At 43.0% G+C, this 12,342-nt stretch overlaps 1 protein-coding gene across 2 annotated transcripts in view; it reads left to right on the forward strand.

The window, feature by feature from the left end:
* Window positions 1–12,342, forward strand: part of KDM5B (lysine demethylase 5B) — a 59,204-nt gene that overhangs the window by 15,072 nt on the left and 31,790 nt on the right. The window contains exons 4-7 of one of the 2 annotated variants that reach the window (XM_066565208.1): window positions 8–178; window positions 5,956–6,090; window positions 10,660–10,750; window positions 11,903–12,006. In XM_066565208.1, coding sequence (XP_066421305.1) covers window positions 8–178; window positions 5,956–6,090; window positions 10,660–10,750; window positions 11,903–12,006 — 501 coding nt within the window. Of the gene's footprint in view, window positions 1–7; window positions 179–5,955; window positions 6,091–10,659; window positions 10,754–11,902; window positions 12,007–12,342 lie in introns of both variants that reach the window. The other variant, XM_066565207.1, reaches the window with a different exon arrangement.

Genomic DNA, 12,342 nt, shown 5'->3' on the forward strand with positions numbered 1-12,342 from the left:
TTTTTAGCTAGTTGCAGAACAAGGAGGATTCGATGTGGTTTGCAAGGAGAGAAAATGGACCAAAATAGCCACGAGGATGGGCTTTGCTCCTGGCAAAGCCGTGGGCTCGCACATCCGCGCGCATTACGAGCGAATTCTCTACCCCTACAACTTGTTCCAGTCAGGGGCGAGTCTCTTGGTAAGCTGTGCTGAAACCAACTGCTCAGTTCATGTAGCAGCCACTCTGGGAGGGTTCTCTTGGTTTCTGGAATGTTTGTGAAGCTGCATTTTGTGCCTGGTGTCATGCAGGTGACCAGATGCTGTGCTCAGCAGTTCAGGAAGCCACAGGCAAACTTTTCATTAGAAGTGAAGTTTTTAGCATTAGTCCTCCCAGGTAGCCTCTGCCTCCTGTTTCCAGCAGTATCTGTTGGTATTCTCTCTCTGCAGTTTACCAAAGCCTCATGATAAGGGATGTTCCTGTAATGATTTCTGTAAGGCCAAGTCCTGCTGCATTCATGGAACATTCCAGGTCCATCTCTCTGCCACAATAAGTGCTGTGGGCCTGAGTGGGCACGTGCCTAGAGTGACTCAGGGACTGTGCCAAGCCATGGCAGGCTTGTGGCACGTTCACTAAGGGGGACAAGTTGCAGAAAGCTTCCTGGCTGCTGTAGTGATGTTAATAGCATGACTTGGGATATTTTTCAAGCTTAAATCTTCATCCTTCTTAGTCATCAATCTTTGATTTGGCCATTAAACCATAATTCAGGGTTGATTGAGAGTGGAGGCCGCGTAATCTCTAATGAGGAATAGGTCTGATCTTTTAGAGCAGCAGTCATTTATTTGGAAAACCAAAATTGGTTGCAGTTGCCAACATCCGTTTTTATTTCTTTGAAATGCTCTTTCCGTGATGATCTTTCAAAGATAGGAGTGCTGACCTTTTTTAAGCAATAAATGCCCTAATCCTGTTACAAGCAATATCTCTGTGTACAGAAATCAACACGGGCCTTTACACAAAGCTACCAAAATGAGGAAGGGATTTGATGTAAGTCCAGAGAGGTTAGAATTAGACTTTTTCTGTAGGTAGTGACAATCACTTGTCAGTGAAGAACAGCTAAATTCTGCTGGCTCTTCAGAAAAAGGGGTCTTTTGCAAACAGGATAAGAACAAAATAGAGTTGAAGATAAAAATCTTCATGCTAAGGAATCTGCTGGATCAAGAATAATTTGGCTTCCCTCAAACATTCATGTTAAGTGATGGAAAGCAGCACCATTTTCTAAAGGCATTTAATTGAAAACTTGGCATTTATATTAGGTCTGAAAACTGTGATTTCTTTTTGAGTTTTTATTGTATGTTTGTTACACCTGTCTTTACTGCCATATTTTTGAGGTGCCATTGCACAGGGAAAGATCTAATTTAAATTGTAAAATAGTGAATATGGTACCATAGTATCCTGGGAATAGAAATTTCCTGAGAGTGTCTGTCACACAGTTAACACTCACTTCATGGTTTGCTCAGTATTTAACTCTTTTAGAAGAGGAAAAACCTCCTTAAATGAAGACATGCTTCATTTTAAATGACTTTTCAAGCTCTGTCTTGCAATGAGCACTTGACATCTGTCCAAACCCATGTGGAGGCAGTTCTAGACAAGTGATGCATGTAGGGTTAACTTATTTTTTTTAGCTCCTCCCCTCCCCAGGCAGTTAAAATATTCCCCTCCTATATGTAGCAGACACAGATTTTTTAATGACCTGAGAGAATTCACAGAAATAAGCTGGGTTTAGCTCACTTTTCACTCTAATTTGATTTTTTTTTTCCTGACAGTGTTGTCTTTCAAGTGAGTTTGTTTTACAATACATTTTTTGAGTATCATGTCAAATGAGATTCTTTTTGGCTTCCTTTCACATGTTTTTATTAAGTGGTGCTTACCCAGATGCTTCTTGTGTAGGTGTTTGTTACTGTGTGTCTGTTCAGTGGTAATGTAAGCACCTGAGCTGTGTTTTTGGAGAAGCTGTGGCTGTTCAATGTGACAGCTGTCAGTTGGAGATATGCTTCCTCCTTCAACAGCCTGTTGAGAGAAGCTCTTCATGCAGCTCTGGTGCTCATCCAGACAAGATTACTGCTTGTATTCACTGAGTCTTTTGATTTTTTTTTTTCTTTATTTGGTAATACTTGAAATAGTCATTGCTTTCTTTCCTGCAAAAGCCAAGAATATGAAATTATGTAGTTTCCACTAATGACTGTGCCATAACTTTAATCTCATCTAGATCTGTGTATAGCATTATCTGTTTGTGTGGCTTCAATACATGTTAAACTGGCTTCAGGAGTTATTTGACAGATATTCCAGCTGGAGATATTTCTATCTACATGCTGAAATAATGAAACTCTCTGGAGCTGTTCAGAGGGGAATAGACTGGAATAGCATGTTTTCATTAAAGCTCATGTTCAGTCCAACAGCAAAGATTCCTTAAACCAGCCAATTTCTAATACCCAAAGCAGTTCCCCACAAGGGGTATTTGTTTTCCTCTTATTTTGAAATTGGACTAGACAGGCCTTGGGTGTCTCCAGAGTAGTTGCAGTGAACCTGTTGGTACTGGCTCCTGCACCTGTACCGCTCATTCCCAGCTGTGGTAGCTGTGTGTCATCCCAGGGAGCCACACTGAATGCCCACAGGGACAGGTGTCTCCTACATGAACTGGGGTGTCCAGGATCTTCTGTCAGTGCATCTTCTGTGGTGCATTGCCCAGATGTTTCATGATTTAAAGTGCAGCTACATTTGGGGGCCTTCGAGGTGGTCTCACTTCTGTTTTTCAGTGAATCCAGCTGACTCAGTAATTGTGCATCTCGTCTCTTTTCCAAAGTAAGGCTTTAGTGAGATTCATATTTCCAAAGATTTATATGTGTGTGCCTCTGATAAAGATATTTCAGTGTAAGACATTTTGTTGCTATAGGACATGAAATAAAACAACACAGACGCAATTCTCTAAGGTAAAAAAGAGGGAAGTTTAATTTCTGACTCTAACATTTATAGATTTCTAAAAGTGACAGTAGATTAGAGGATGACAATGAACAAACTAACAGTTTATTAAATTTCTTCTTCTCCATAAAAAATACAAAACAATAAACTATTTACATTAAGTGTGTGAGAAAGTTTGTTACAAGAATATAAACATTAAAAAGTTTAGAAAAACTTTGAAAAAAACCAAAACAACAGACATTTCTCTGGCATCTTCATTGTTCCTGGAGAACAACAAGCACCTCTGGAGCTTGGTGGGGCTTACCCTCCATGGATGTGTAACAGGGATAAACCAGTTGTATTCTGCAAGTACAGGGAGCCTGACTGACTGGCTTTTGTGTAAATTACTACCAGTTTAATTACAACTGATAAATGTCTAAACCTGGAGGAGATGAATTGTATCCCTTTCCCCCCCAATTTTTTGACTTCCTGAAGGCCTTGTGACCATTCCTGCATTGTCCTTTGTCTGCTAAAGGAGCTGCTCCTTTGTGGCTTCAGCTGAGGGGTTTTAACTTGCTCCCTGTCACTGTGAGGGTTCAAGGATCATGTGTGCAACCATCTTGTTGGAATATGAGGAGATCATGGTCAGAGTGTGTGGGATGAGTTGCTGGGGAATGGGTGATGGAAGCACAACCTCACCAAAGCCTGGCTGGGACCAGGAAGGGCTGCAGAGATGGCAGCTGTGTCCTTGGTTGGAGCCAGTTGATGGTCAGTGTGGGAGTAAAGGAGGGACAGAGGAGTTCCCATCCTTAGAACTTAATTCCAGGTGTTCTCTTGTTAATCACAGCTGATACTGTGATTAACAGCCATTCCATACCACTGCCTTTGCTTCAGGTTAGAGAGGCACTGGGAAGTGTTTGTGCTTAAATAGGTGGTGAAAGATCATTATTTAGGAAATGTCCTCTGGTGTTTTTTAAAGAACAGTGAATGCTCTTTTTTTTGTGGGGTTTGGGGGGGGGGTTTGGTTTGTTTGATTGATTTTTTTCAGGGTTTTGTGGGTGTGTTTTTCGTTGGTTTTTGGGGGCTTGGGTTTGGTTTTTTTTTTTTTTTTTTTGTTCCTGAGGTTTGGGGGTTTTTTAGTTTGGATTTTTGAGGGTCGTTTTGTTTTTTTGGGCTTTTTTTGCTTTGTGTGTGGTTTTGTTTGGTTGGTTTTGTTTTGGGTTTGTTTGGGCACTGCTCTGAAGTGAGGCACAATCTGTTGGTTTTCAAGGTTTTCTTACACTTTTGTTTAGGAAAAGCTGTTTGCCTTCTAGATCTTTGTTTTCAAGGACCATATGTCCTCTATTATCAGAAGCAGTAGAAGCTCTTTTTTCTGATAATTTTGGTTTTCACCAAATGAGGAAATGAATGATTCAAGGACCCAGATTTTATCGAAGTTCTTTTCTGTTCTCTCATTTTCAACCTTTTCCCACTCATTTGCTCTTTCTGCTTGTCCATTTTCTGTTCTGAGAAATTGTTATTTTTTGCTGTCTTCCACTGATATTGATGTCACATCATCTTTCATCTTTGGTAGATGCCTCATCCATGGAAACATTTAAGGCCAGGTTGGATGGGTCTCAGCCTCATCTAGTGGAAGGTGTCCCTGCCCATGGGACAGGGTGATCTTTAGGGTCCCTTCCAACCCAAACCCTTCTGCAATCCTGTGGTTCTGGTTCCAGTGGGAGCTTTAAGGCTCTTGTGAAGAGGCAGCTGCAGTGCTCTGGGGCTCCAGCCCCAACCTTTGAGCATCAGCCAGGACTCACTGGTTGTGTGCATGAGCTGCAAGGTTGAGTGGTACTGTGCATTTAATGCTGAAGTTAAGTCAGCCATTTGCTTTCAGCATATAAACCTAGAGTTTCCAAAGTGTAAGACTGGAGGCAGTCTGAAACAAACAGCAGTTCTGGATGTTTCTTTGGTCAGTATCACAGGCTGTCTGTGGGTGGTGGTTAATGACATCCTGCCGCCCTTGACTGATGCTCCTTTTTTGTTAAATACATAGTTTTTTAGCATAGACTTCACTTCTAAAATAACACTTTTTCCTCCTTTTCCCTGCCCCCTCCTGGCTGTCATTTGTTTCTGAAAGTCTGTTTTCTGTGCTGTCTATAGAGCATCATCATCCTCACACCACTGCAGTGGTTCTCTCTGTCCTTTACTGCTCTCTCTTGCTGAGAAAATGTTTATGATGGGAATAGACTAACAGAACTGGGGAAATGTGGATCCAGCAATTTCATGAATTACTTCCTGGCAACATGAGATTTTTCTGTCTGTAGGATTTGTTGTTTACTCATTAAAAACTGTTACATTTTGTCTGCACTTACTGAGTGTTGTGTGGCTTGACAAACGGGGAATTGTCACTAATTATTCTGTTTCTTGCCAGAGGTATGCACAGTTTTCAGCAATTAAGTGTGTTCATTCAGCAGCTTGAAAGAACTAAAACTGTTCTTGAATATTTTCCCTTCTGCCCTTAATTCAAGCAGCAGTTGTCCTCTCCAAAACATGGAAGGAAGGGAGCTCCTGCAATGTGTGTAGTACAGAGCTGTATTTCAGTTAGGACAGGGATGTTTGATAGGTTGTAATTTACTTTTATATTGCTCTGTATGTTGGCATGACAGCCACTCAACCTTAGGACACTTCAGCAGTTCCAGAGTGCTGGTGACCCACTCTGCAAATCCCCATCTGCCAGAAGAGTTGGACTTGGTATTACACACAGAGAAATGTTTGGTGCTCATTAACACTTAAAGGATGACTTCAGCTTTATTTAAGATCCATTATTATGGTGATTGCAGCCCTTAAACTGATGAGAAAAAGTGATGTTGTGCCTTGTTCAGATAAGTAATGTTACCATTGTCATACATGCTGTTTATTAACCCAGCACAGGAATTATTAGGGCCCTGTCTGTGTTCTTTCCAAGAGCCAAGAAATTGTTCTACACTGTTTGTATTGCAAGGAGAGGCAGAAACAAAGTAATCAAATTGTCTCTTTAGTGCTTGCAGAAGCCAGATCTGAGCAGTGACACGAAGGACAAGGAGTACAAGCCCCACGACATCCCGCAGCGGCAGTCGGTGCCACCCTCGGAGAGCTGCCCGCCCGCCCGGCGCGCCAAGCGCCTGATGCCCGAGGTGAGCTGAGCAGGGCACTCTGTGTGTGTGTGTGTGCCTGAGCTGGGGGCAGAGGGCACCCTGAGCAGGGCACTCTGTGTGTGTGTGTGTGTGTGTGTGTGTGTGTGTGTGTGTGTGCCTGAGCTGAGGGCAGAGGGCACCCTGAGCAGGGCACTCTGTGTGTGTGTGTGTGCCTAGAACAGGTGAGCTGGGGGCAGAGGGCACCCTGAGCAGGGCACTGTGGGTGTGTGTGTGTGTGTGTGTGTGTGTGTGCCTGAGCTGAGGGCAGAGGGCACCCTGAGCAGGGCACTCTGTGTGTGTGTGTGTGTGTGTGTGTGTGTGTGTGCCTGAGCTGAGGGCAGAGGGCACCCTGAGCAGGGCACTCTGTGGGTGTGTGTGTGTGCCTGAGCTGGGGGCAGAGGGCACCCTGAGCAGGGCACTCTGTGTGTGTGTGTGTGTGTGTGTGTGTGCCTGAGCTGGGGGCAGAGGGCACCCTGAGCAGGGCACTCTGTGTGTGTGTGTGTGTGTGTGTGTGTGCCTGAGCTGGGGGCAGAGGGCACCCTGAGCAGGGCACTCTGTGTGTGTGTGTGTGCCTGAGCTGGGGGCAGAGGGCACCCTGAGCAGGGCACTGTGTGTGTGTGTGTGTGCGCCTAGAACAGGTGAGCTGGGGGCAGAGGGCACCCTGAGCAGGGCACTCTGTGTGTGTGTGTGTGTGTGTGTGCCTGAGCTGAGGGCAGAGGGCACCCTGAGCAGGGCACTCTGTGTGTGTGTGTGTGTGTGTGTGTGTGTGTGCCTGAGCTGAGGGCAGAGGGCACCCTGAGCAGGGCACTGTGTGTGTGTGTGTGTGTGTGTGTGTGTGTGCCTAGAACAGGTGAGCTGGGGGCAGAGGGCACCCTGAGCAGGGCACTCTGTGTGTGTGTGTGTGCCTGAGCTGGGGGCAGAGGGCACCCTGAGCAGGGCACTCTGTGTGTGTGTGTGTGTGTGTTTGTGTCTAGGAACAGCTGCTTCACTGTGTCAGGGCTACCTAAACTTTTACAGATTGTGAGAAACAACTGCTCACTTTGAAAATTTAAAAAGGGTTATTAACCTTAACAAAAACACAACAAAGGACTACATAAGAAAAAAGCTGCAGTGCTGGAAACTGCCCCTTGTGCATACCATGTGGCTGGTTCATCTTCAAGATGGATGCTCAGTCTTTTATAGCCCTGGGGGTTGCATCAGCCAGCCCTGGCCCCTCTCAAAGTCTGTCAGTCAGCTCTTCTTTGCCATTTATCAGTGGAAACTGCTTTCTTGTAACTGGATTGGGGGTCAGGTGTTGCCATGCCTCACCCCCTAAGCACCAAACTTTTCCATTCCCAACTGCCCCATGCAAGGGACATGTGTGCAGCTTCTGTGTACCTGTCTTAGACAACCCTGGCTGTCTGATGGTAACAATACAGGGGGGAAAGGGAACTATGGAGAGAACAGAGGACATCAAAACTACAATAACATCACTAAAGCTTTTCTTAATACTCAGCAAAAGTTATCTTTTAATTGTGAGAGCCAATAATCTCATTATCCATCTATAACAGAAATTGTAAATAATGGGTAAGAATTGTCTGATACTTTACCCAGTGTGTTACTGAGGTTTGGCATTCTGGGAGGCTCTGCTGTGGGGACTGTTGGTGAGGCTGTACAGTAGGGTTATGCTTTCAGCATGATATGGATACTGTGGGGCTCTTAGATTAAAATACAGGTGACAAATCCTGGAAATGAAGCAGCTTTGATCTGTTGTTCCTCCTCCTTGTGCTCTAAATGTGCCAGGAGGTTTCTGTACATCTCTCATGAGTTGAAGCCAGCTATTAGAGTGGGGAAGATTTTGGTTATAACATCAGCATTGTTGTAATTCATTTTTCACTCTTGAGTTCTATCAATTTGTGTTAATTTACCCTTGCAATATAAGGAAAAATGTATACCATCAAGTCAGCGTGGTTTTATGCAATCTTACACATCTCTAAGAAGCAATGTTTATTTGGATAAGCATGAAATGTATTGGTTATATCTCAGTATCTTCTGTGAAGACATATTTTAGGAGATCTCATGTGTCTCCTTTGTTGCTGGAAAACAGCAATGCTTTGGCTCCAGCCTTTCCAGCCTGATGATCCTATCTCCAGAGAGTTCCTATTTCTTTTGTTTGAGCAGATGAAGAGTAGGGGAGGATATTCCCAGGAGAGGGTCTGATTAGTGGTGACATCATGAGTTAGGAAGGTCACAGTTTGTTTCAGACTCTTATTAACTCCCATTGTTCTGGTCTTGGTCTTTATTAGTACTAATAGTACAGCTTAGCTGTTGCAAATTCTGTCTGTAATTATGCTTGGTTAATGAGATACAATTAAGGGTTTCTAAAGCTTTTCCACTCAAATACCTGGTTACAAGTGGATTTATAATTCTGAGCAGACTTGAGTAGTTTGGGCTGAAACTTTCCATTTGAAGCATCTGCCTGTGGTTGAAGGATTCTTGTTCTCGTGGATCCCTTAAGAATTGACAGCAGGACAAATATACACTAAAATTCCAGCTGTTTCTCTGGCAGTGGTCTCCGGTGGCACTGACAGAGAGAGCACATTTTTGTCATTTTGTGGGAAACCAAGTGCACATCCTAAGCCAAAAGGCAAGGCTGCCCTCTCAGCTCTTGCCCCAAGCACCACTGATGTTGTGTACCTCATTTTTGTGGAAAGAAAATCCATAATTAAGAACATAACTGGAACACACAGCGCTAAGGCTGAATTGAGTAACAGGGACTGGCTGGCTTAGCCAGGAGCTGTAGTGTTTTAAGACAGTAATTTCCTAAATTTAAGATTTGTTAATGTGAATTTTGCTCTTCCATATCAGTGCAGACAGAGAAGGTGATTAAATCCATTTTGTTCAACATTGAAGCTCCATGCAGTTTGCATTTGCACTGATCTGGTTGGAAAAGAGAAATGTTTGGTTCACATTTCAGTTTTTTGCTCTAATGAGATACACAACGATTTGTCAATGCCTTAAACTGTGAGTCTTAAATTCATTCTCATGTTTGCCAGTTTGATGTTTCCTGCTTTTCAAAGGCTGACCATAAGCATTTAGAAGAAGTGAGCCCCACAGGGAAGTACTGTAAGTTACTGTGGCCTGTAGGGTAAGCATTAGTTTGCAGTTGTGAGACACACAGTTTTTCCTTGCCCTTTTCTACCTGGTGAGTAAACAGTCAGGAGAAAATGTTCATAATGAGAAAGGAAAAGGGCAATGACTGTCTGGGCTGGTTTTGAAATGCAAAGGCTTTAAGTGTTTGATGTAGAGCAGTTCAGTGTGAAAGACCACAACAATGCAGGGGAGGTGAAAGTGAGATGACCTGATGTGATAAAAGGCTCAGGCCAGAATAGGAGCTGCTCTTGTGAAGATCAGTATCAGCTGAAGCACAAAAGGCACAGCTCAGAGGAGCTGAAGATGCAGAAACTCGGTGTCTGTCCCTGCACTTGAGGTTCAGGGCATGCTGGCCCTGAGGCAGAACTGCTGCACACAATGAACAACTTCTCTTGGTGCATTTCTTAAGCATTGGGACCTCTGAGTGGTCTGATGGAGACATTGGGGCAAAGAGAACATGAAAAGTGATTAGGAAATAATGTCAAAACCAGCTCTGTAAAAATCAAAAAACCAAAAACCCCTAGATTGAGCAACAGTTCCCAACCTGTGGAGTACATGAGGCTGTGTCCAGTCCTGCCTTAGACCTGATCCACACATCCCATCTTCTGGGCTTCAGAGAGTGGCTGAGAGTGACTGACTTGTTGCATAACCTCATTGTGTTTGAGAAACCTCTTGTAACACTGAGGGATTTGAGAATTGTTCTCCCACCATCCCAAAATTTCAAGGAAGAAATGTAAGAATTAAATGAAGAGCATTATTCTGTGTGAAAGTTCCAAGATGTACCAACAAAGGTTCCTGCTTTGAAGACTGGAGCATGTTCTGCTCCTCAGGAGTACAAGAAAATCTGTGAAAGCACCGAGTTCCTTGTTCTTTGCTTCTTAATGGGTCCCACTGAAAGCAAACCCAAATCCTGGTATCGTTACTGGCATGGACATTATGGAGGGTTTGCTTTCCAATCTTCCTTGTTGTTCCCTGCATAATTTCTATCTGAACTACTTGTAAATAATTGAAGACAAGTATTTCAGAACTCCAGATGTCTGTTTAGATTTAGTGGTTTGTAAGTATCAAATGGTTCCGAGTTTAATTGAAGTCCTCAGAGTGTCTCTCTGACTCTCACCTGTCTCCCTTTTTCCTGGAATGAGGCAGGTTACAAGTCTTGAACCCTTGTGGTACCTCAGAGAGGTGTTTGTGTCCCACACCAATGCAATCCACATGGTTTGCATTGGAAGGGACTTTAGGAAATGTTTAGCTGGGACTCACAGAGCCAGCCTTTCCCACAGGCAGCTGGAGATTCCAAACTCATCTCCCTGTGCTTGGGCAAGCAGCCAGATCAGCTGGCAGCGAGCATCTTCCCAAACACAAGTGGCAAACCAGAGTCTTCCAGCTAAGGATGTTACTGAGGGGGTTTTTCCTTGTCTTGTTTTTCTCTTTTTAAAGGCAACCAATGTTAAAAGTGAGACTGACCCTCCAGAAGCCAGAACTCACAATCTGAGACGCAGAATGGGCTGTGCCCCTCCAAAGAGTGAAGGTGGTGAGTGAAACACAGCATAAATGCAGTTTCTGTTACTTTGCACAAATGCATTTTAAGACCAGAACTAAAATCAGCATTTGGAACTATTCAAAGTATTTTATAAAAAAACTCAACTTTCAGTTAGTTTTAAAATTGGATTTTTTGCTAAAAAGTTCTTTTATGGGTTTTAAGTATTTTTGTTGGGGTGTTTTCTTGTAAGTGGTTGAGTTTTCTTGAAGATGATGTTTTCGTTTGAAAAAGGTTTACACTTCTTTGAACTTGGGTGTCTCTTCTGGAACAATCAGAAATAAGATTGGAGCAATGTTTTTGTTTTGTATTTTAAATAACATCAGTCCATGAGCTTTAAATAGAAGAAACTCTTTTAAGAATGTATCAGATACCAGACACTTTTAGGAAGGAATTTGGACTTAAAATCTGGAAATTTAACTAATGAAAGCAAAAGGTAGTCTGTTTTGAGCTTAATGATAAAGTTCCCATAATATGATTAAATTGCTGCTATCAGCAGTCCTGAGTCTCTTCTCTCCTTAAGAAATAGTTATTTGAGACTGAGAAACAATATTTAATGCCATCAAACAGAAGAATAAGCTTGTTGATAAATAATTTAGCCAAATAAATACAGGAACCATTTACAACTACTCAATAATTGAAATTACCTGAGCAATCTGTCAATCTCATTTGTTCCTTCAGAATCTTTTTTTCAATAATTTGTTTAGATTATGGTGTTTTGTAATTTGACTTTTGTTTCTTTAAGGAGTCTCTAAGCACTAGCCTCCCTCCCCCAAGAGTAGAAGAAAAAAGCTCTTGACAACATTCTTTAACACCATGTGGAAAGAAAACCTTAGCTGATAAACCTGCTCATAACTCAATTAAAATGAATTGAAGTGGCATATACTGAAAAACTGTGGGCTGTGATAGCCAGTGCTGGCTTGTGGTGGTGTGCTGGGATTTTTGGATAACACTGGCTTCTGGAGGCATTGCAGGAGTTCAAGTCTTGCCCTATGCTGACTGAAACAAGTGTAGGGGGGATAACAATTCAGCAAACACCTTGGTGTGATGCAGTCTAACAAGCAATAAATAAAACAAATATTAACAAAGAATGCTAAGCATTATAACATTTTGCAATGCTCTCATTTTTTTTCCTTTGCCCAGACAAGGAAATGCGCAGTGTGGTGAAACTCCCTGAGAAGAAAGAACTTTCTGGGGAGCCAGAGAAGGACAAATCCAAAGCCAGATCTAAAAAGCCCACCAATGCTGTGAGTACCCTCTGCCTTCCTGCAGCTGCATGTTTTGCAGGCATTTCTGGATTTCTCTAGGGTGTGTAGTAAAATCTGCTGTCACTTTGTCACTTGGAGGACTCCTGTCTTCTTCCTGGAGCCCCAGGCTGAAGCACAGCAGTGTTTGTGCCTGCTGGAATATCATCACTGCCAAAGCTTCCTGCTTCACAGAGCTGGAAATGGCAGGATGGTTAAGTTTCATTATCTATAACTAAAGTAACTTGTTTTCTGCCTCCAAAGTACAGTCTCAAAATAAGCATTTTGAAAGCATAGTCCAGTGGAAGTGGCTCTTGTGTGAGCTGATCCCTCCCCACT

This window comes from Molothrus aeneus, chromosome 24, assembly GCF_037042795.1.
Source record: "Molothrus aeneus isolate 106 chromosome 24, BPBGC_Maene_1.0, whole genome shotgun sequence".
NCBI lineage: Eukaryota > Metazoa > Chordata > Aves > Passeriformes > Icteridae > Molothrus > Molothrus aeneus.